The 25,000-nt window shown below is 44.9% G+C and overlaps 1 protein-coding gene across 4 annotated transcripts in view; it reads left to right on the top strand.

Annotated features, from left to right (window-relative positions):
- The window catches only part of LOC110506177 (A disintegrin and metalloproteinase with thrombospondin motifs 17), a 197,320-nt gene that overhangs the window by 61,500 nt on the left and 110,820 nt on the right, over nucleotides 1-25,000 (top strand). For all 4 annotated transcript variants that reach the window (XM_090239172.1, XM_090239170.1, XM_090239171.1 and 1 more), the window contains exon 7: nucleotides 11,819-11,862. In XM_090239172.1, coding sequence (XP_090095298.1) covers nucleotides 11,819-11,862 — 44 coding nt within the window. The remainder of the gene's footprint in view (nucleotides 1-11,818; nucleotides 11,863-25,000) is intronic.

Below are 25,000 nucleotides of genomic sequence, written 5' to 3'. Positions count from 1 at the left end.
CTCTCTTTCTCTCTCTGTCCTTGGCTGTATTGTATTATCTTTTTCCTACATTATTCAGGTCAGACAGTTGGTCCACAGGAACTGTCTGATTATTCTTCCTGTCTGTAAAGCTGTAGCATAAATTGCTCCTCTTCGTGGCCATGGTGGTTTTAATCAATTAGCCCATTAGCACATCTCTCTTGCACGCATGCGCACACACACACACACACACACACACACACACACACACACACACACACACACACACACACACACACACTCACACGCACTCTCTCTCTCTCTCATTCCTAATTCTTAATTAGGCATTATTACCTGTTCTAATTTGGGCCGGGAGGTGAAAGGTTTCATTTGGTTTCAACAAGCACTCATATAGCCTGTCAGATCGTATCCTGTCATCCTGCACCGTAAAACAAATCTGGTTGTTTCAACTAAATATTATTAAGTAAGTAGTTCTACAGCCTTCTTTACTGAACCTTTCGGTCAAGGTGTTACCTGAACATAACATTTTTAGTTGGCCCAAACTTGGCCCAAAAACGTAGGCAAAAATTCTGTCAACTTAAAATGTATTTACTCAATCAGTGTCATATGTCCATTCAACTAGAAATACAGTACTTTTAACATACAATGTTTTCAACTTACAGATTTGGCACACGTTGACTACATTGTGCATGTGGTAGTTAACGGGGAGCAGAGAGGAGAGAAGAGAGGAGAGAGGGGAGAGAGAGGAGAGATGGGAGAGAGAGGAGAGATTGGAGGGGGGAGCAGAGAGGAGAGGAGAGGAGAAGGGAGGGAGGGGAGAGAGAGGAGAGATGGGAGGGGGGAGCATAGAGGAGAGGAGAGGAGAAGGGAGGGAGGGGAGAGATGGGAGGGGGGAGCAGAGAGGAGAGAAGAGAGGAGAGAGGGGAGAGAGAGGAGAGATGGGAGAGAGAGGAGAGATGGGAGAGAGAGGAGAGATTGGAGGGGGGAGCAGAGAGGAGAGGAGAGGAGAAGGGAGGGAGAGGAGAGGGAGATGTGGGCAAATTTAGAGCGTGTCACTTCATGCTCCGGTTTCCCTTCTCACTGACGGCTGATCTGGCTGAGCTGAGACGCCGTGTGTATGTCAGGGTGTGTGGGCATCTGTCTGGGATGTGTGTGTCTGCTGTACTGTAACACTCAGAGGAGAGGGGTAATCTCTATGTCACGCCTGTCACTGTAGACTTCCTCGTCTCCAACAACTCATTACCTGCCTCTCAGGAGATTACATGACATGTGATACTGTCCTGTATCTGTCTGAGACGGTCTAATGTCTGCCTATCTGCTCTCAGTATGTAACTGATACTGTACTAGTTGGATCATTTCTAGGGATTCGGGAGACATCTTAACAGGAAAGAATATCTCTGTGTTCAGCCTCCCCCTCGCCATGCCCTCTCCCCTCCGCCCTCTCCCCAGCCTCCCCCGCACCATGCCCTCTCCCCTCCGCCCAGCCTCCCCCTCACCATGCCCTCTCCCCTCCACCCAGCCATGCCCTCTCCCCTCTACCCAGCCTCCCCCTCACCATGCCCTTTCCCCTCCGCCCAGCCTCCCCTCACCATGCCCTCTCCCCTCCGCCCAGCCTCCCCTCACCATGCCCTCTCCCCTCCGCCCAGCCTCCCCTCACCATGCCCTCTCCCCTCCGCCCAGCCTCCCCCTCGCCATGCCCTCTCCCCTCCGCCCAGCCTCCCCCTCGCCATGCCCTCTCCCCTCCGCCCAGCCTCCCCCTCGCCATGCCCTCTCCCCTCCGCCCAGCCTCCCCTCACCATGCCCTTTCCCCTCCGCCCAGCCTCCCCCTCGTCATGCCCTCTCCCCTCCGCCCAGCCTCCCCCTCGCCATGCCATCTCCCCTCCGCCCAGCCTCCCCCTCACCATGCCCTCTCCCCTCCGCCCAGCCTCCCCCTGTCACTCACTCTCCTCCTCTCCACATCAAACGAGTGTTCTGCGTCTCCAGCTGGCTCGTCAGCCCCCCGGCTGTTTGTTAAATCCACTTTACCTCACAGTCCGAGACAGCCCATGCCATCAGACCAGGAGGGCAGCAGTACAACCCATTACTAGTTGTTAGACGTTAGTGGGATATGTGGCAGACCGCAGGGAGGGAGAAAGAAAGAAAGAGGGTGTGACAGAGTGAGATAAGGTATTGGTGGCCCCAGCAGGACTCAAACCCACAACCTTTGTTGTTGCAAGAACCATGCTCTACCAACTGAGCCACACAGGACAACTTCCTCTTCAGTGTTGTCAGTGAGGTCTAGTACAGCTGTAGTGACTCTGTCTTCTCCATACTTAGAAAAGAGGCTGAATCAGTTCAGCAGTCTGCCTAGGATGACATCACAGCGCTCTACTCCCTCCTCACCTGTTAGTCATAGACTTCAAATTAACCTCCACTCTCCCAAATCACAGGGTTACTAATGGCAGTGACCCACCCCTGTACTGCCACTCTACTAACATAGGAACTACACTATCACACACACACACCACACCACACACACAGAGTAAGTAGAGGAAGTGCAGTAGACTGATTTAGATCCTGTTGAGGTTTGGTGGGTCTGTGGTGTTGGAGGCAGCAGCTGCTCTTGGCCTTCTAGCATGAAGGGAGTGTGTATATGTGTATGTGTGGTGCATGTGTGCATGTGTGTGTGTGCATGTGTGTGTGTGCATGTGTGTGTGTGCATGTGTGTGTGTGTGTGTGTGTTTTGGCTCAGGCTTGTTAACAGAGTTCAAAGGCATCTCTGGTTTGAACCCACCTGGACCGTACAGATGGGTCATTAACAGTGTTTTACTAACCAGACCACTATAGAGGAGGAGTAGATATTTAAACTGTAGAGGAGGGTAGATATTTAAACTGTAGAGGAGGGTAGATATTTACACTGTAGAGGTGGGGTAGATATTTAAACTGTAGAGGAGGGTAGATATTTACACTGTAGAGGGAGGGTAGATATTTACACTGTAGAGGAGGGCAGATATTTAAACTGTAGAGGAGGGTAGATATTTAAACTGTAGAGGAGGGTAGATATTTACACTGTAGAGGAGGGTAGATCTTTAAACTGTAGAGGAGGGTAGATATTTAAACTGTAGAGGAGGGTAGATATTTACACTGTAGAGGAGGAGTAGATATTTACACTGTAGAGGAGGGTAGATATTTAAACTGTAGAGGAGGGTAGATATTTACACTGTAGAGGAGGGTAGATATTTAAACTGTAGAGGGAGGGTAGATATTTACACTGTAGAGGAGGGTAGATATTTACACTGTAGAGGGAGGGTAGATATTTACACTGTAGAGGAAGGTAGATATTTACACTGTAGAGGAGGAGTAGATATTTACACTGTAGAGGAGGGTAGATATTTAAACTGTAGAGGGAGGGTAGATATTTACACTGTAGAGGAGGGTAGATATTTAAACTGTAGAGGAGGGTAGATATTTACACTGTAGAGGAGGAGTAGATATTTACACTGTAGAGGAGGGTAGATATTTAAACTGTAGAGGAGGGTAGATATTTAAACTGTAGAGGAGGGTATATATTTACACTGTAGAGGAGGAGTAGATATTTACACTGTAGAGGAGGGTAGATATTTAAACTGTAGAGGAGGGTAGATATTTAAACTGTAGAGGAGGGTAGATATTTAAACTGTAGAGGAGGGTAGATATTTAAACTGTAGAGGAGGGTAGATATTTACACTGTAGAGGAGGGTAGATATTTACACTGTAGAGGAGGGTAGATCTTTACACTGTAGAGGAGGGTAGATCTTTAAACTGTAGAGGTGGGGTAGATATTTACACTGTAGAGGAGGAGTAGATATTTACACTGTAGAGGTGGGTAGATATTTACACTGTAGAGGAGGGTAGATATTTACACTGTAGAGGAGGGTAGATCTTTACACTGTAGAGGAGGGTAGATCTTTACACTGTAGAGGAGGGTAGATCTTTACACTGTAGAGGAGGGTAGATCTTTAAACTGTAGAGGTGGGGTAGATATTTACACTGTAGAGGAGGAGTAGATATTTACACTGTAGAGGTGGGTAGATATTTACACTGTAGAGGAGGGTAGATATTTACACTGTAGAGGAGGGTAGATCTTTACACTGTAGAGGAGGGTAGATATTTACACTGTAGAGGAGGGTAGATCTTTAAACTGTAGAGGAGGGTAGATATTTACACTGTAGAGGTGGGGTAGATATTTAAACTGTAGAGGAGGGTAGATCTTTACACTGTAGAGGAGGGTAGATCTTTAAACTGTAGAGGAGGGTAGATATTTACACTGTAGAGGAGGGTAGATATTTACACTGTAGAGGAGGGTAGATCTTTACACTGTAGAGGAGGGTAGATATTTAAACTGTAGAGGAGGGTAGATATTTACACTGTAGAGGAGGGTAGATCTTTACACTGTAGAGGAGGGTAGATATTTAAACTGTAGAGGAGGGTAGATATTTAAACTGTAGAGGAGGGTAGATATTTAAACTGTAGAGGAGGGTAGATATTTACACTGTAGAGGAGGGTAGATATTTAAACTGTAGAGGTGGGGTAGATATTTAAACTGTAGAGGAGGGTAGATATTTAAACTGTAGAGGAGGGTAGATATTTAAACTGTAGAGGAGGGTAGATATTTACACTGTAGAGGAGGGTAGATATTTACACTGTAGAGGAGGGTAGATCTTTAAACTGTAGAGGTGTGGTAGATCTTTAAACTGTAGAGGTGGAGTAGATATTTAAACTGTAGAGGAGGGCAGATATTTACACTGTAGAGGAGGGTAGATCTTTAAACTGTAGAGGTGGGGTAGATCTTTAAACTGTAGAGGTGCGGTAGATCTTTAAACTGTAGAGGAGGGTAGATATTTACACTGTAGAGGAGGGTAGATCTTTAAACTGTAGAGGAGGGTAGATATTTAAACTGTAGAGGAGGGTAGATATTTAAACTGTAGAGGAGGGTAGATATTTAAACTGTAGAGGAGGGTAGATATTTACACTGTAGAGGAGGGTAGATATTTACACTGTAGAGGAGGGTAGATCTTTAAACTGTAGAGGAGGGTAGATATTTAAACTGTAGAGGAGGGTAGATATTTACACTGTAGAGGAGGGTAGATATTTACACTGTAGAGGAGGGTAGATCTTTAAACTGTAGAGGTGGGGTAGATCTTTAAACTGTAGAGGTGGAGTAGATATTTAAACTGTAGAGGAGGGTAGATATTTACACTGTAGAGGAGGGTAGATATTTACACTGTAGAGGAGGGTAGATCTTTAAACTGTAGAGGTGGGGTAGATCTTTAAACTGTAGAGGTGGAGTAGATATTTAAACTGTAGAGGAGGGCAGATCTCTAAACTGTAGAGGAGGGTAGATATTTAAACTGTAGAGGAGGGTAGATATTTACACTGTAGAGGAGGGTAGATCTTTAAACTGTAGAGGAGGGTAGATATTTAAACTGTAGAGGAGGGTAGATCTTTAAACTGTAGAGGAGGGTAGATATTTACACTGTAGAGGAGGGTAGATATTTAAACTGTAGAGGAGGGTAGATATTTACACTGTAGAGGAGGGTAGATATTTAAACTGTAGAGGAGGGTAGATATTTAAACTGTAGAGGAGGGTAGATATTTACACTGTAGAGGAGGGTAGATCTTTAAACTGTAGAGGAGGGTAGATATTTACACTGTAGAGGAGGGTAGATATTTAAACTGTAGAGGAGGGTAGATATTTAAACTGTAGAGGAGGGTAGATATTTAAACTGTAGAGGAGGGTAGATATTTAAACTGTAGAGGAGGGTAGATATTTAAACTGTAGAGGAGGGTAGATATTTAAACTGTAGAGGAGGGTAGATATTTAAACTGTAGAGGTGGGGTAGATCTTTAAACTGTAGAGGAGGGTAGATATTTAAACTGTAGAGGAGGGTAGATATTTAAACTGTAGAGGAGGGTAGATCTTTAAACTGTAGAGGAGGGTAGATATTTACACTGTAGAGGAGGGTAGATATTTAAACTGTAGAGGAGGAGTAGATATTTACACTGTAGAGGAGGAGGAGATATTTAAACTGTAGAGGAGGGCAGATCTTTAAACTGTAGAGGAGGGTAGATATTTAAACTGTAGAGGAGGGCAGATCTTTAAACTGTAGAGGTGGGTAGATCTTTAAACTGTAGAGGAGGGTAGATATTTAAACTGTAGAGGAGGGTAGATATTTACACTGTAGAGGAGGGTAGATATTTACACTGTAGAGGAGGGTAGATATTTACACTGTAGAGGAGGGTAGATCTTTAAACTGTAGAGGAGGGCAGATCTTTAAACTGTAGAGGAGGGCAGATCTTTAAACTGTAGAGGAGGGCAGATCTTTAAACTGTAGAGGAGGGTAGATCTTTAAACTGTAGAGGAGGGTAGATATTTACACTGTAGAGGAGGGTAGATCTTTACACTGTAGAGGTGTGGTAGATATTTAAACTATAGAGGAGGGTAGATATTTAAACTGTAGAGGAGGGTAGATATTTACACTGTAGAGGAGGAGTAGATCTTTAAACTGTAGAGGAGGGGCAGATATTTACACTGTAGAGGTGGAGTAGATATTTAAACTATAGAGGAGGGTAGATATTTAAACTGTAGAGGAGGGTAGATCTTTAAACTGTAGAGGAGGGCAGATCTTTAAACTGTAGAGGAGGGTAGATATTTACACTGTAGAGGAGGGTAGATATTTACACTGTAGAGGAGGGTAGATATTTAAACTGTAGAGGAGGAGTAGATATTTACACTGTAGAGGAGGAGTAGATATTTACACTGTAGAGGGGGTAGATATTTACACTGTAGAGGAGGGTAGATATTTAAACTGTAGAGGAGGGTAGATATTTAAACTGTAGAGGAGGAGTAGATATTTACACTGTAGAGGAGGAGTAGATATTTACACTGTAGAGGGGGTAGATATTTACACTGTAGAGGAGGGTAGATATTTACACTGTAGAGGAGGGTAGATCTTTAAACTGTAGAGGAGGGTAGATATTTAAACTGTAGAGGAGGGTAGATATTTACACTGTAGAGGAGGACAGATCTTTAAACTGTAGAGGAGGGTAGATATTTACACTGTAGAGGAGGAGGAGATATTTACACTGTAGAGGTGGAGTAGATCTTTACACTGTAGAGGAGGAGTAGATATTTACACTGTAGAGGAGGGTAGATATTTACACTGTAGAGGAGGGTAGATATTTAAACTGTAGAGGAGGGTAGATATTTAAACTGTAGAGGAGGAGTACATATTTACACTGTAGAGGAGGGTAGATATTTACACTGTAGAGGAGGGTAGATCTTTACACTGTAGAGGTGTGGCAGATCTTTAAAAACTGGAGGAGGGTAGATATTTAAACTGTAGAGGAGGAGTAGATATTTAAACTGTAGAGGAGGAGTAGATATTTAAACTGTAGAGGAGGAGTAGATATTTACACTGCAGAGGAGGGTAGATATTTACACTGTAGAGGAGGGCAGATATTTAAACTGTAGAGGAGGGTAGATATTTACACTGTAGAGGAGGGCAGATCTCTAAACTGTAGAGGAGGGTAGATATTTACACTGTAGAGGAGGGTAGATCTTTAAACTGTAGAGGAGGGCAGATATTTACACTGTAGAGGAGGGTAGATATTTACACTGTAGAGGAGGGTAGATCTTTACACTGTAGAGGAGGGTAGATCTTTACACTGTAGAGGAGGGTAGATCTTTACACTGTAGCGGAGGGCAGATATTTAAACTGTAGAGGAGGGTAGATATTTAAACTGTAGAGGAGGGTAGATATTTAAACTGTAGAGGAGGGTAGATCTTTAAACTGTAGAGGAGGGCAGATATTTACACTGTAGAGGAGGGTAGATATTTACACTGTAGAGGAGGGTAGATCTTTACACTGTAGAGGAGGGTAGATCTTTACACTGTAGAGGAGGGTAGATCTTTACACTGTAGCGGAGGGCAGATATTTAAACTGTAGAGGAGGGTAGATATTTACACTGTAGAGGAGGGCAGATCTCTAAACTGTAGAGGAGGGTAGATATTTAAACTGTAGAGGAGGGTAGATATTTACACTGTAGAGGAGGGTAGATATTTAAACTGTAGAGGTGGGGTAGATATTTAAACTGTAGAGGAGTAGTAGATATTTACACTGTAGAGGAGGAGTAGATATTTACACTGTAGAGGAGGAGGAGATATTTACACTGTAGAGGAGGAGGAGATATTTAAACTGTAGAGGTGTGGTAGATATTTAAACTGTAGAGGAGGGTAGATCTTTAAACTGTAGAGGAGGAGGAGATATTTACACTGTAGAGGAGGAGGAGATATTTAAACTGTAGAGGAGGGTAGATATTTACACTGTAGAGGAGGAAGAGATATTTAAACTGTAGAGGAGGGTAGATATTTACACTGTAGAGGAGGGCAGATATTTAAACTGTAGAGGAGGGTAGATATTTAAACTGTAGAGGAGGGTAGATATTTAAACTGTAGAGGAGGGTAGATATTTACACTGTAGAGGAGGGTAGATATTTACACTGTAGAGGTGGGGTAGATATTTAAACTGTAGAGGAGGGTAGATATTTACACTGTAGAGGAGGGCAGATATTTAAACTGTAGAGGAGGGTAGATATTTAAACTGTAGAGGAGGGTAGATATTTACACTGTAGAGGAGGGCAGATATTTAAACTGTAGAGGAGGGTAGATATTTAAACTGTAGAGGAGGGTAGATATTTAAACTGTAGAGGAGGGTAGATATTTACACTGTAGAGAAGGGCAGATATTTAAACTGTAGAGGAGGGTAGATATTTAAACTGTAGAGGAGGGTAGATATTTACACTGTAGAGGAGGGTAGATATTTACACTGTAGAGGTGGGGTAGATATTTAAACTGTAGAGGAGGGTAGATATTTACACTGTAGAGGAGGGTAGATATTTACACTGTAGAGGTGTGGCAGATCTTTAAACTGTAGAGGAGGGTAGATATTTACACTGTAGAGGAGGGTAGATATTTACACTGTAGAGGAGGGTAGATATTTACACTGTAGAGGTGGGGTAGATATTTAAACTGTAGAGGAGGGTAGATATTTACACTGTAGAGGAGGGTAGATATTTACACTGTAGAGGAGGAGGAGATATTTAAACTGTAGAGGAGGGTAGATATTTACACTGTAGAGGTGGGGTAGATATTTAAACTGTAGAGGTGTGGTAGATATTTAAACTGTAGAGGAGGGTAGATCTTTAAACTGTAGAGGAGGGTAGATATTTACACTGTAGAGGAGGGTAGATATTTACACTGTAGAGGAGGGTAGATATTTACACTGTAGAGGAGGGTAGATATTTAAACTGTAGAGGAGTGTAGATATTTACACTGTAGAGGAGGGTAGATATTTACACTGTAGAGGAGGGTAGATCTTTAAACTGTAGAGGAGGGTAGATATTTAAACTGTAGAGGAGGGTAGATATTTAAACTGTAGAGGAGGGTAGATATTTAAACTGTAGAGGAGGGTAGATATTTACACTGTAGAGGAGGGTAGATCTTTAAACTGTAGAGGAGGGTAGATATTTAAACTGTAGAGGAGGGTAGATATTTAAACTGTAGAGGAGGGTAGATATTTACACTGTAGAGGAGGGTAGATATTTAAACTGTAGAGGTGTGGCAGATCTTTAAACTGTAGAGGAGGGTAGATCTTTAAACTGTAGAGGAGGGTAGATCTTTACACTGTAGAGGAGGGTAGATATTTAAACTGTAGAGGGAGGGTAGATATTTAAACTGTAGAGGAGGGTAGATCTTTAAACGTCTTCGGAGACCGTCCCAATATGTACCCTTTCAGTTTTGGTTAAAGTCTCTCTCTGCCTCTCTCCCTCACTATGTCTCTGTCTCTCTGTCTCTCTCTCTCTCTCTCTCTGCCTCTCTCCCTCACTATGTATCTCTGTCTCTCTGTCTCTCTCTCTCTCTCTCTCTGCCTCTCTCCCTCACTATGTCTCTCTCTCTCTCTCTACCTCTCTCCCTCACTATGTCTCTCTCTCTCTGCCTCTCTCCCTCACTATGTCTCTCTCTCTCTCTCTGCCTCTCTCCCTCACTATCTCTCTCTCTCTCTCTCTCTCTCTCTCTCTCTCTCTGTCTCTCTCTCTCTCCCTCTCTCCCTCACTATCTCTCTCTCTCTCTCTCTCTCTCTCTCTCTCTCTCTGCCTCTCTCCCTCACTATGTCTCTCTCTCTCTCTCTCTCTGCCGCTCTCCCTCACTATGTCTCTCTCTCTCTCTCTCTCCCTCACTATGTCTCTCTCTCTCTCTCTCTCCCTCACTATGTCTCTCTCCCTCTCTCTCTCTCTCTCTCTCTGCCTCTCTCCCTCACTATGTCTCTGTGTCTCTGTCTCTCTCTCTCTCTGCCTCTCTCCCTCACTATGTCTCTCTCTCTCTCTCTCTCTGCCTCTCTATGTCTCTCTGCCTCTCTCCCTCTCTCTGCCTCTCTCTCTCTCTGCCCCTCTCCCTCACTATGTCTCTCTCTCTCTCTCTGCCTCTCTCCCTCACTATCTCTCTCTCTCTCTCTCTCTCTGTCTCTCTGTCTCTCTCCCTCTCTCCCTCACTATGTATCTCTGTCTCTCTGTCTCTCTCTCTCTCTCTGCCTCTCTCCCTCACTAAGTCTCTCTCTCTCTCTGCCTCTCTCCCTCACTATGTCTCTCTCTCTCTCTTCTCCCTCACTATGTCTCTCTCTCTCTCTCTCTCTCTCTCTCTCTCTCTGCCTCTCTCCCTCACTATGTCTCTGTGTCCCTGTCTCTCTCTCTCTCTGCCTCTCTCCCTCACTATGTCTCTCTCTCTCTCTCTCTCTGCCTCTCTATGTCTCTCTGCCTCTCTCCCTCACTATGTCTCTCTCTCTCTGTGTCTTGCCTACTACTTACAAAGTCACTCTCCACTCAGGGGTTCTACAGCATGACTGCATTCCAAATGGCACCCTATTCCAATAGGGCTCTGGTTAAAGTACTACACTATGTAGGGCATAGGGTGCCATTTGGTATGTAAACCATGTCAAATCACTGCTTAACAGTGGGGACAAAGAGGGTCTTGGGTTCTCAGTGGTGGGAATGAGAGTCCCTGCCTTGTCTCCCTGCATGTACTGGAACGGGCCTTACACGGGTCGGCCGGTCCCCATGGTAACCAACATAAGCTGTGTGTTTGTTTGTGCGTGCATGCGTGCGCATGCGTGCGCGCGCGCGTGTGTGTGTGTGTGTGTGTGTGTGTGCGTGCGTGTGTGCGCGCGCGTGCGTGCGTGCATGCGCGCGTGTGTGTGTGACTATGCCACAGCGAAGGAGACGTGGAATGTTTGAGTTGAGGGCTGCTAGCTGTTTGTCCAGCATGAACTACAGTACATAGATTAGAGAGAACACAGTCAGGGTGCATTGTACATTAACCCCTCTATGTAGCACTATTCTGGTGTAACGTTGACAGCAAATGGCAGTTAACATTTACACTTAAGTCATTTTCTTCACTTGGTCATGAATTCATGCCAGTGGGAGACTAAGTGACAATTCAACGGAAGTGGAAGTGAAGATTCAACTGGTGGATTGAACTAATAGGCCCAATTAAAATGTTTAGGGTTAAGATTGGGGAGGGGAAGCTGATCCTAGATCTGTCCCTAAGGGAAACTTAGTGTTGATTAGAGAAACACAAAATATGTTTGAAGGAATCTAAATAAATGACATTGTATTGTACATGCTTTAACATACGTGTGGAAAATGTTAAATTGACCCAGATCAGCATCCATGAGAAACTTCACCCTACTCACTTATCAACACAGTAGCATTGCAGGACGAGGTCAGATGGACTCAACTTGTTATAATATTGTTCTTCTCGTTGCAGGACTGACTTCTGCGTGCACAAAGACCAGCCCTGTGACACAGTGGGTGAGGAATCACAACCGTGTGTGTGTGTGTGTGTGTGTGTGTGTGTGTGTGTATTGAAATAGTCTGTCGGTGGCCCTTGTTGACCTCTGACATTGCTGTCCCCCGGAAAAGGAGAAGCAGGTGACATTTCAACCCACCTGGTCTGTAAAAACCTCTCAAGCACACAAACACACAAACACACACACACACGCACACGCACACGCACGCACACATACACACACACACGCACACAGACACACAAACGCACATGCATGCGGACACACACACACACACTTACACTCTCTCACACACGCACACACGCACACACTTTGGAGATAAGACCACACACGTACTGCAGATAAGACCCTGCTGTATTCTGTCTGTCTCTCCGCCCCACTGTAACTGTATTCTGTCTGTCTCTCCGCCCCACTGTAACTGTAATCTGTCTGTCTCTCCACCCAACTGTAACTGTAATCTGTCTGTCTCTCCGCCCCACTGTAACTATAATCTGTCTGTCTCTCCGCCCTCACTATAACTGTAATCTGTCTGTCTCTCCGCCCCACTATAACTGTAATCTGTCTGTCTCTCCGCCCTCACTATAACTGTAATCTGTCTGTCTCTCCCCCCTCACTATAACTGTAATCTGTCTGTCTCTCTGCCCCACTGTAACTGTAATCTGTCTCTCTCCCCCCTCACTATGACTGTAATCTGTCTGTCTCTCCCCCCTCACTATAACTGTAATCTGTCTGTCTCTCCGCCCCACTATAACTGTAATCTGTCTGTCTCTCCCCCCTCACTATAACTGTAATCTGTCTCTCCACCCCACAGCAACTGTATTCTGTCTGTCTCTCCACCCCACTGTAACTGTAATGTGTAATCTGCCCCACTATAACTGTAAAATTACAGAATTTCCACGTGGGCGGGGATATTGGAAATTTAATCAAAGCCTACTAGATGATAAATTGTTTAAATTAGGACAGAAGAATTTATAACTGACTTTTTCAGACATAACATAGGTACATCTGATCCCCTTATTGTGTGGGACACTTTTAAGTGTGCGTTTAGAGGCCATGCAATTCACTACTCATCTATAAAACAAAAACAATTCACATCAAAAGAGTCCATATTAACAAAGGAAATTAAAGGACTAACAGTACAGTTAGATAGCAATAAAATCTGTACCATAGAGGCACAGAATAATCCACTATCGGCATATCTATGTATTATTGCCATCGAAATGTTAGCTGTTAAAATTAGATTAAACAATAATATTAAGGGATTAGAAATCCGTGGCTTAAAAACAAAGAAGTCATTGTACGCTGATGATTCATGTTTTCTTTTAAAACCACAATTAGAATCTCTCCACAGCCTCATAGAGGATCTTGATACTTTTGCTATCCTCTCTGGATTAAATCCAAATTATGATAAATGTTGGATCACTAAAAAATGCTAATTTTACATTACCATATAGTTTACCAATTAAATGGTCTGACAGAGACGTGGACATACTCGGTATACAAATCCCAAAAGAAAGAAATCATCTCACTCCAATACATTTTTATAGAAAGTTAGCAAAAATAGATAAGATCTTGTTAACATGGAAAGGAAAATACCTGTCTATTTGTGGGAAAATCACCCTGATTAACTCTTTAGTCACATCACAGTTTACCTATTTGCTTATGGTTTTGCCTACACCAAAGATTCTATTTTATTTGGAACGGCAAGCCAGACAAAATGAAAAGGGCCTATTTATATAACGAATATGAATTTGGAGGGCAGAAATTATTAAATATTAAAGCATTAGACCTCTCACTAAAGGCTTCAGTCATACAAAAGTTATACTTAAATCCAAACTGGTTCTCTAGTAAATTGGTAGGAATGTCTCATCCTATATTCAGGAAGGGCCTTTTCCCCTTTATTCAGATTACACCTGCTCACTTTCGGTTGTTTGGAAAGGAAATAATCTCCAAAATATCTTTATTATTTAAACAATGTATTAAAGAACATAAATGGTTAAAGAAAAGTGTGATAAATAAAAACATACCAATTTCATTTAAGGAACAAAAAATTGACAGCTGTGCCATATAAATTGCAAAATAATTTTGAAGAGATTTTTTATGTACCCATTCCATGACATATGGTTTATGAATTGATACGCAAAACAACGCCAGATTCAAAACTTCAATTTTTTAAATTGTTATTATTATACAAAATTCTTGCAACCAATAGAACGTTATATATATATGGGGGATACAATCTTCCCAGCTCTGCAGATTATGCTGTGAGGAGGCAGAGTCATTAGATAATTTATTTTGGTATTGTCCATATGTAGCTCGTTTTTGGTCACAGGTCCAGGAAAGGCTGAAGAATTGCAACATTTGCTTAGAACTAACGCTGCAGATAGCAATACTGGGTGATTTGAAAAGCCATAGTCATTCAATCAATAATATAATCATTATTTTAGCAAAAATATATATTTTTCATTTATAATCTATAGAAGCTATGAGAATAGAAAGGTTCAATACTTTTGTGAAGCATCACTGCACAGTTGAACAATATATGGCCAATAGAAATCCAAAATGGATGATGTTGAGAGATAGATGGGAGGGGTTGAATGGAGCTGAAGGGAGGGACTGGATGATGTTGAGAGATGGATGGGAGAGGTTGAATGGAGCTGAAGGGTGGGACTGGATGATGTTGAGAGATGGATGGGAGGGGTTGAATGGAGCTGAAGGGTGGGACTAATAGCAAGGTAAACATGTAGAACATACGGGGTCTGTAAAATGTATACAGGTTCAGAACTTTTGTGAAATAGCACAGTTACAAATAGAAATCAAACTGGATGGACATCAGAAATAGAGGAAGGACTAAAAACAAACACAATATAACTATTGTAAAATAGTTTATATTAGATAAATAAACTGAAGGTAGAAGCCTAAGTGTTATTGTTAATTAGTTTACTCCAATTGGGGGAAGGGTGGTAGGGTTTGCGGGGAATAATAAAGGTATATTCTAAAAAAAGTATGTCTATATGTGTGTATGTATATATGTGTATATGTATGCATGCGTATATGTATATGGATATTTATATTTACCCCAAAAATATATGGGGGATTGGAAATGATGCAGACAATTACATTGATGGAAGCAACATTCTTTCCGTAATATTAAGATGATCCACCCCTTAAGAAAAAAAATAAAAATAAAAATACATTTTAAAAAACTGCTACAGCCTCTTAAGTAATTAATTTGCAATAAAATGCAAATTAATTACTTAAAAATCATACAATGTGATTTTCTGGATTTTTGATTCCGTCTCTCACAGTTGAAGTGTACCTTTGATAAAAATTACAGACCTCTACATTCTTTGTAAGTAGGAAAACATGCAAAATCGGCAGTGTATCAAATACTTGTTCTCCCCACTGTACCACTACTACCACTACTACCACCTACCACTACTACCACTACTACCACTACTACCACCTACCACTACTACCACTACTACCCCCTACCACTACTACCACTACTACCACTACTACCACCTACCACTACTACCCCCTACCACTACTTCCACTACTACCCCCTACCACTACTACCCCCTACCACTACTACCACTACTACCATCTACCACTACTACCACCTACCACTACTACCACCTACCACTACTACCCCCGACCACTACTACCACTACTACCACTACTACCCCCTACCACTACTACCACTACTACCCCCTACCACCTACCACTACTACCACTACTACACCCTATCACTACTACCCCCTACCACTACTACACCCTACCACTACTACCACTACTACACCCTACCACTACTACCACTACTACCACTACTACACCCTACCACTACTACCACTACTACACCCTACCACTACTACCACTACTACCACCTACCACTACTACCACTACTACCCCCTACCACTACTTCCACTACTACCCCCTACCACTACTACCACTACTACCCCCTACCACTACTACCACTACTACCCCCTACCACTACTACCCCCTACCACTACTACCACTATTACCCCCTACCACTACTACCACTACTACCACTACTACCACCTACCACTACTACCACTACTACCACCTACCACTACTACGCTCTACCACCTACCACTACTACCACTACTACCCCCTACCACTACTACCACTACTACCACTACTACGCTCTACCACCTACCACTACTACCACTACTACCCCCTACCACTACTACCACTACTACACCCTACCACTACTACCCCCGACCACTACTACCACTACTACCACTACTACGCTCTACCACCTACCACTACTACCACTACTACCCCCTACCACTACTACCACTACTACACCCTACCACTACTACCCCCTACCACTACTACCACTACTACCACTACTACACCCTACCACTACTACCCCCTACCACTACTACCACTACCACTACTACCACTACTACCCCCTACCAATACTACCACCTACCACTACTACCACTACTACCCCATACCACTACTACCACTACTACCACCTACCACTACTACCACTACCACCCCCTACCACCTCTACCACTACTACCCCCTACCACTACTACCACCTACCACTACTACCACTACTACCCCCTACCACCTCTACCATTACTATCCCCTACTACCACTACCATTACTACCACTACCACTACTACCACTACTACCCCCTACCAATACTACCACCTACCACTACTACCACTACTACCCCTACCACTACTACCACCTACCACTACTACCACTACCACTACTACCCCCTACCACCTCTACCACTACTACCCCCTACCACTACTACCACTACTACACCCTACCACTACTACCCCCTACCACTACTACCACTACCACTACTACCACTACTACCCCCTACCAATACTACCACCTACCACTACTACCACTACTACCCCTACCACTACTACCACTACTACCACCTACCACTACTACCACTACCACTACTACCCCCTACCACCTCTACCACTACTACCCCCTACCACTACTACCACCTACCACTACTACCACTACTACCCCCTACCAATACTACCACCTACCACTACTACCACTACTACCCCCTACCACTACTACCACTACTACCACCTACCACTACTACCACTACCACTACTACCCCCTACCACCTCTACCACTACTACCCCCTACCACTACTACCACCTACCACTACTACCACTACTACCCCCTACCACCTCTACCATTACTATCCCCTACTACCACTACCATTACTACCACTACCACTACTACTACTACCACTACTATCCCCACCATTACTACCACTACCACTACTACCACTACTATCCCCTACCACTACTACCACTACTATCCCCTACCATTACTACCACTACTACCCCTACCACCTCTACCCCCTACCACTATTACCCCCTACCACTACTACCCCTTACCACTACTACCCCCTACCACCTCTACCCCTTACAACTACTACCCCTTACAACTACTGCCACTACTACCCCATACCACTACTACCCCTTACAACTACTGCCACTACTACCCCTTACCACTACTACCACTACTACCCCTTACAACTACTACCACTACTCCCCCTACCACTACTACCCCCTACCACTACTGCCACTACTACCACTACTACCACTTCTACCACTACTACACCCTACCACAACTACCACTACTACCACTACTACTCACTACCCCTACCACCTCTACCCCCTACCACTATTACCCCCTACCACTACTACCCCCTACTACTACTACCACTACTACCACCTACCACTACTACCCCTTACAACTACTGCCACTACTACCCCTACCACCTCTACCCCCTACCACTACTACCCCCTACCACTACTACCACTACTACCACCTACCACTACTACCCCTTACAACTACTGCCACTACTACCCCTACCACCTCTACCCCCTACCACTATTACCCCCTACCACTACTACCACTACTACCCCCTATCACCTCTACCCCCTACCACTATTACCCCCTACCACTACTACCCCTTACAACTACTGCCACTACTACCCCCTACCACTACTGCCCCCTTCCACTGCTACCCCTTACAACTACTGCCACTACTACCCCTTACTACTACTACCACTACTACCCCTTACAACTACTACCCCTTACAACTACTGCCACTACTACCCCTACCACCTCTACCCCCTACCACTACTACCCCCTACCACTACTACCCCTTACAACTACTGCCACTACTACCCCCTACCACTACTACCCCCTACCACTACTACCCCTTACAACTACTGCCACTACTACCCCTTACCACTACTACCACTACTACCCCCTACCACTACTACCCCTTACAACTACTACCACTACTCCCCCCTACCACTACTACCCCTTACAACTACTACCACTACTCCCCCCTACCACTACTACCCCCTACCACTACTGCCACTACTACCACTACTACCACTTCTACCACTACTACACCCTACCACAACTACCACTACTACCACTACTACCACTACCCCTACCACCTCTACCCCCTACCACTATTACCCCCTACCACTACTACCCCCTACCACTACTACCACTACTACCCCCTACCACTACTACCACTACTACCCCCTACCACCTCTACCCCCTACCACTACTACCACCTACCACTACTACCCCCTACCACTACTGCCACTACTACCACTACTACCACTTCTACCACTACTACACCCTACCACAACTACCACTACTACCACTACTACCCCCTACCACCTCTACCCCCTACCACTACTACCCCCTACCACTACTACCACTTCTACCACTACTACACCCTACCACAACTACCACTACTACCACTACTACCACTACTACCTACCACTACTACCACATACATGAAATTAGAGTAGGCCCTCTTTTTGTTCACCTGGAAAATCCATTATCAACTTTTCATGTAATTTATGATCAGGATCTCCCTAAAAGCCTCTGGTGGTGTGCAGTGATAACCCCACCTGGCAGGTGTGTGAGTGTGAGGAACTTTGACTTCCTCTGCTTTGAAGCTCACTCATACTATCTGCTGGTGTGTGTTCCTCGCCTGCAGCCATGGTTTGAGCTCCTGAGATCAAGATCTAACAGTAACTGTACTGTGTGTGTTTTGTGTGTGTACTATGTGTGTGTACTGTGTGTGTGTACTGTGTGTGTGTACTGTTTGTGTACTGTGTGTGTACTGTGTGTGTGTAATGTGTGTGTGTACTGTGTGTGTAATGTGTGTGCTGTGTGTGTGCTGTGTGTACTGTGTGTGTGTCTTCTCACACCATCCAACACCCCTGGTTGTATTGTAAACATACTAACACATACACTGGTCAGTGACCCTAGTCTGTTAATCTCTGACTCTCTCGACCCTAGCTGAGTGAAATACCTGTTTCCATCCCTCCTTTCTTCTCTTCTATTTTTCTGTCCGTTATCCTCTCTTCTCATTCAGCTGGTTCTCTCCTCCTTTCAACAACATGTTCTGACATGGATGTGGTCTGTTTGTTCACACTGAGTACTTCTCTATCCACCCCCATTCTACCCTCCCTCACTTTCCACCAACTCCCTCCCTCCCTCCCTCCCTCCCTCCCTCCCTCCCTCCCTCCAATCAACTCAAGCTGTATTTATACAGCACATTTCAGAAATGGAATGCTATACAATGTGCTTTATAGGAAGAAAAATAATTCAAACTGAAATATCTACTACACAACAAACATAAGATAAAAATGTAAAGAATTAACAATAAAAACTGAATGGCTAAAAAACATCCTAAGGAAAAGCAAAGCTAAACATATGCGTTTTAAGACTCTTTTAAATATGTCCACAGTTTCAGCCCCCCTCAGATTCTCTGGCAGGCTGGTCCAGAGGCTGCGGGCATAGTAACTAAAGGCTGCCTCTCCATGCCTCTTGGTCCTAGGCTTTGGGAGAGTTAAAAGGCCAGAGGACCTGAGGGACCTACTGGGTACATAACGAAAAAGCATGTCTGACATGTATTGGGGTGCACGATCGTGGATTGATTTAAAAACCATTAGAAGAATCCTAAAATGAATTGTAAAACTGTCAGCCCGTGCAGAGACCTTAACATCGGTGTAATGTGTGCTGTCCTTCCCTCCCATAGGAATCTTATATATGTTTTGGGATGATATAATATCCGTTTTGAGGTGTTCAGAGGCCCATTGTGAGGTTGGGTTGTTTCAAAAGGGACTGTTGACCACTATCATCTACCATAATACCACATTGGTACCCCAGGTAATCTTAGGTTTTATTACTGCATTGTTGGAACTAGAAGCACAAGCATTTCGCTACCCTCGCATTAACATCTGCTAACCATGTCACCATGTGACACATAAAATGTGATTTGATTTGATAATGGAAACATAGCAAGCTGAAAGCCCCTCTGATGTCATCATCTCAAGGGCTCTCCTGTCTGTCACTCCTGGGTCTCTCTTGACACCCGTTGTGGTTCTTGTCTTTGGAACAGGTGACTCTGTTAGCAGCAAAACATCAGTAAAGGGGAGAATATTCTGGATGACTCTGATTGGTCCTGTTTTCCTCAGTCTCTCTCAGTTCTGTGTCTCATGCATTATTATCATCGTAATGGTGTGAAACCTGCAGCCACTAGTCATGCCTGGTCCTGCTATTTACCAGACTGTACTACACAGTACCATTACTGTAAGGGTTAAACCTTAAACTCTGGTTCTAATCTGTACCATTTCTGTAAGGGTTAAACCTTAAACTCTGGTTCTAATCTGTACCATTTCTGTAAGGGTTACACCTTAAACTCTGGTTCTAATCTGTACCATTACTGTAAGGGTTAAACCTTAAACTCTGGTTCTAATCTGTACCATTACTGTAAGGGTTAAACCTTCAATGCCTGGTCCTAATCTGTACCATTACTGTAAGGGTTAAACCTTAAACCCTGGTCCTAATCTGTACCATTACTGTAAGGGTTAAACCTTAAACCCTGGTCCTAATCTGTACCATTACTGTAAGGGTTACACATTAAACTCTGGTCCTAATCTGTACCATTACTGTAAGGGTTAAACCTTAAACTCAGGTCCTAATCTGTACCATTACTGTAAGGGTTAAACCTTTAATTCCTGAACCCAACCTGTACCATAACTGTAAGGGTTAAACCTTATGCTAACCTCATGCTAGGTACAATGTTGTACCATAAATCTACTATCTACATTAGGTAATCTTCCTATAGGGAATTTGAACGAGAACACTCCTGCTCTTTGTGCTACTATGCCAAACTATAATCACAGGCTCATAAAAAGCTCTGTTCCGTCTCTCTCCCTCTCATTCTGCTTCTCTCCACCTCTCCCCTCTCATTCTGCTTCTTTCCACCTCTCCCCTCTCATTCTGCTTCTCTCCACCTCTCCCCTCTCATTCTGCTTCTCTCCACCTCTCCCCTCTCATTCTGCTTCTCTCCACCTCCCCCTCTCCTCCTGCTTCTCTCCACCTCTCCCCTCTCATTCTGCTTCTCTCCACCTCTCCCCTCTCATTCTGCTTCTCTCCACCTCTCCCCTCTCATTCTGCTTCTTTCCACCTCTCCCCTCTCATTCTGCTTCTCTCCACCTCTCCCCTCTCATTCTGCTTCTTTCCACCTCTCCCCTCTCATTCTGCTTCTCTCCACCTCCCCCTCTCCTCCTGCTTCTCTCCACCTCTCCCCTCTCATTCTACTTCTCTCCACCTCTCCCCTCTCATTCTGCTTCTCTCCACCTCTCCCCTCTCCTTCTGCTTCTCTCCACCTCCCTCCTCTCCTCCTGCTTCTCTCCACCTCCCCCCTCTCCTCCTGCTTCTCTCCACCTCCCCCTCTCCTCCTGCTTCTCTCCACCTCTCCCCTCTCCTCCTGCTTCTCTCCACCTCTCCCCTCTCATTCTGCTTCTCTCCACCTCTCCCCTCTCCTTCCGCTTCTCTCCACCTCCCCTCTCTCCTTCTGCTTCTCTCCACCTCTCCCCTCTCATTCTGCTTCTCTCCACCTCCCCCTCTCCTCCTGCTTCTCTCCACCTCTCCCCTCTCCTCCTGCTTCTCTCCACCTCTCCCCTCTCATTCTGCTTCTCTCCACCTCTCCCCTCTCATTCTGCTTCTCTCCACCTCTCCCCTCTCATTCTGCTTCTTTCCACCTCTCCCCTCTCATTCTGCTTCTCTCCACCTCTCCCCTCTCATTCTGCTTCTTTCCACCTCTCCCCTCTCATTCTGCTTCTCTCCACCTCCCCCTCTCCTCCTGCTTCTCTCCACCTCTCCCCTCTCATTCTACTTCTCTCCACCTCTCCCCTCTCATTCTGCTTCTCTCCACCTCTCCCCTCTCCTTCTGCTTCTCTCCACCTCCCTCCTCTCCTCCTGCTTCTCTCCACCTCCCCCCTCTCCTCCTGCTTCTCTCCACCTCCCCCTCTCCTCCTGCTTCTCTCCACCTCTCCCCTCTCCTCCTGCTTCTCTCCACCTCTCCCCTCTCATTCTGCTTCTCTCCACCTCTCCCCTCTCCTTCCGCTTCTCTCCACCTCCCCTCTCTCCTTCTGCTTCTCTCCACCTCTCCCCTCTCATTCTGCTTCTCTCCCCTCTCATTCTGCTTCTCTCCACCTCTCCCCTCTCCTTCTGCTTCTCTCCACCTCCCCCCTACTACCACTACTACTCACTACCCCTACCACCTCTACCCCCTACCACTATTACCCCCTACCACTACTACCCCCTACTACTACTACCACTACTACCACCTACCACTACTACCCCTTACAACTACTGCCACTACTACCCCTACCACCTCTACCCCCTACCACTACTACCCCCTACCACTACTACCACTACTACCACCTACCACTACTACCCCTTACAACTACTGCCACTACTACCCCTACCACCTCTACCCCCTACCACTATTACCCCCTACCACTACTACCACTACTACCCCCTATCACCTCTACCCCCTACCACTATTACCCCCTACCACTACTACCCCTTACAACTACTGCCACTACTACCCCCTACCACTACTGCCCCCTTCCACTGCTACCCCTTACAACTACTGCCACTGCTACCCCTTACTACTACTACCACTACTACCCCTTACAACTACTACCCCTTACAACTACTGCCACTACTACCCCTACCACCTCTACCCCCTACCACTACTACCCCCTACCACTACTACCCCTTACAACTACTGCCACTACTACCCCCTACCACTACTACCCCCTACCACTACTACCCCTTACAACTACTGCCACTACTACCCCTTACCACTACTACCACTACTACCCCCTACCACTACTACCCCTTACAACTACTACCACTACTCCCCCCTACCACTACTACCCCTTACAACTACTACCACTACTCCCCCCTACCACTACTACCCCCTACCACTACTGCCACTACTACCACTACTACCACTTCTACCACTACTACACCCTACCACAACTACCACTACTACCACTACTACCACTACCCCTACCACCTCTACCCCCTACCACTATTACCCCCTACCACTACTACCCCCTACCACTACTACCACTACTACCCCCTACCACTACTACCACTACTACCCCCTACCACCTCTACCCCCTACCACTACTACCACCTACCACTACTACCCCCTACCACTACTGCCACTACTACCACTACTACCACTTCTACCACTACTACACCCTACCACAACTACCACTACTACCACTACTACCCCCTACCACCTCTACCCCCTACCACTACTACCCCCTACCACTACTACCACTTCTACCACTACTACACCCTACCACAACTACCACTACTACCACTACTACCACTACTACCTACCACTACTACCACATACATGAAATTAGAGTAGGCCCTCTTTTTGTTCACCTGGAAAATCCATTATCAACTTTTCATGTAATTTATGATCAGGATCTCCCTAAAAGCCTCTGGTGGTGTGCAGTGATAACCCCACCTGGCAGGTGTGTGAGTGTGAGGAACTTTGACTTCCTCTGCTTTGAAGCTCACTCATACTATCTGCTGGTGTGTGTTCCTCGCCTGCAGCCATGGTTTGAGCTCCTGAGATCAAGATCTAACAGTAACTGTACTGTGTGTGTTTTGTGTGTGTACTATGTGTGTGTACTGTGTGTGTGTACTGTGTGTGTGTACTGTTTGTGTACTGTGTGTGTACTGTGTGTGTGTAATGTGTGTGTGTACTGTGTGTGTAATGTGTGTGCTGTGTGTGTGCTGTGTGTACTGTGTGTGTGTCTTCTCACACCATCCAACACCCCTGGTTGTATTGTAAACATACTAACACATACACTGGTCAGTGACCCTAGTCTGTTAATCTCTGACTCTCTCGACCCTAGCTGAGTGAAATACCTGTTTCCATCCCTCCTTTCTTCTCTTCTATTTTTCTGTCCGTTATCCTCTCTTCTCATTCAGCTGGTTCTCTCCTCCTTTCAACAACATGTTCTGACATGGATGTGGTCTGTTTGTTCACACTGAGTACTTCTCTATCCACCCCCATTCTACCCTCCCTCACTTTCCACCAACTCCCTCCCTCCCTCCCTCCCTCCCTCCCTCCCTCCCTCCCTCCCTCCCTCCCTCCAATCAACTCAAGCTGTATTTATACAGCACATTTCAGAAATGGAATGCTATACAATGTGCTTTATAGGAAGAAAAATAATTCAAACTGAAATATCTACTACACAACAAACATAAGATAAAAATGTAAAGAATTAACAATAAAAACTGAATGGCTAAAAAACATCCTAAGGAAAAGCAAAGCTAAACATATGCGTTTTAAGACTCTTTTAAATATGTCCACAGTTTCAGCCCCCCTCAGATTCTCTGGCAGGCTGGTCCAGAGGCTGCGGGCATAGTAACTAAAGGCTGCCTCTCCATGCCTCTTGGTCCTAGGCTTTGGGAGAGTTAAAAGGCCAGAGGACCTGAGGGACCTACTGGGTACATAACGAAAAAGCATGTCTGACATGTATTGGGGTGCACGATCGTGGATTGATTTAAAAACCATTAGAAGAATCCTAAAATGAATTGTAAAACTGTCAGCCCGTGCAGAGACCTTAACATCGGTGTAATGTGTGCTGTCCTTCCCTCCCATAGGAATCTTATATATGTTTTGGGATGATATAATATCCGTTTTGAGGTGTTCAGAGGCCCATTGTGAGGTTGGGTTGTTTCAAAAGGGACTGTTGACC

This window comes from Oncorhynchus mykiss, chromosome 6 (genome assembly GCF_057628025.1).
Source record: "Oncorhynchus mykiss isolate SJ-2025 chromosome 6, ASM5762802v1, whole genome shotgun sequence".
NCBI classification, from domain to species: Eukaryota; Metazoa; Chordata; class Actinopteri; order Salmoniformes; family Salmonidae; genus Oncorhynchus; species Oncorhynchus mykiss.
The sequence above is the reverse complement of the archived record's forward strand: the minus strand, read 5'-3'. Positions and strand labels throughout refer to the sequence as shown.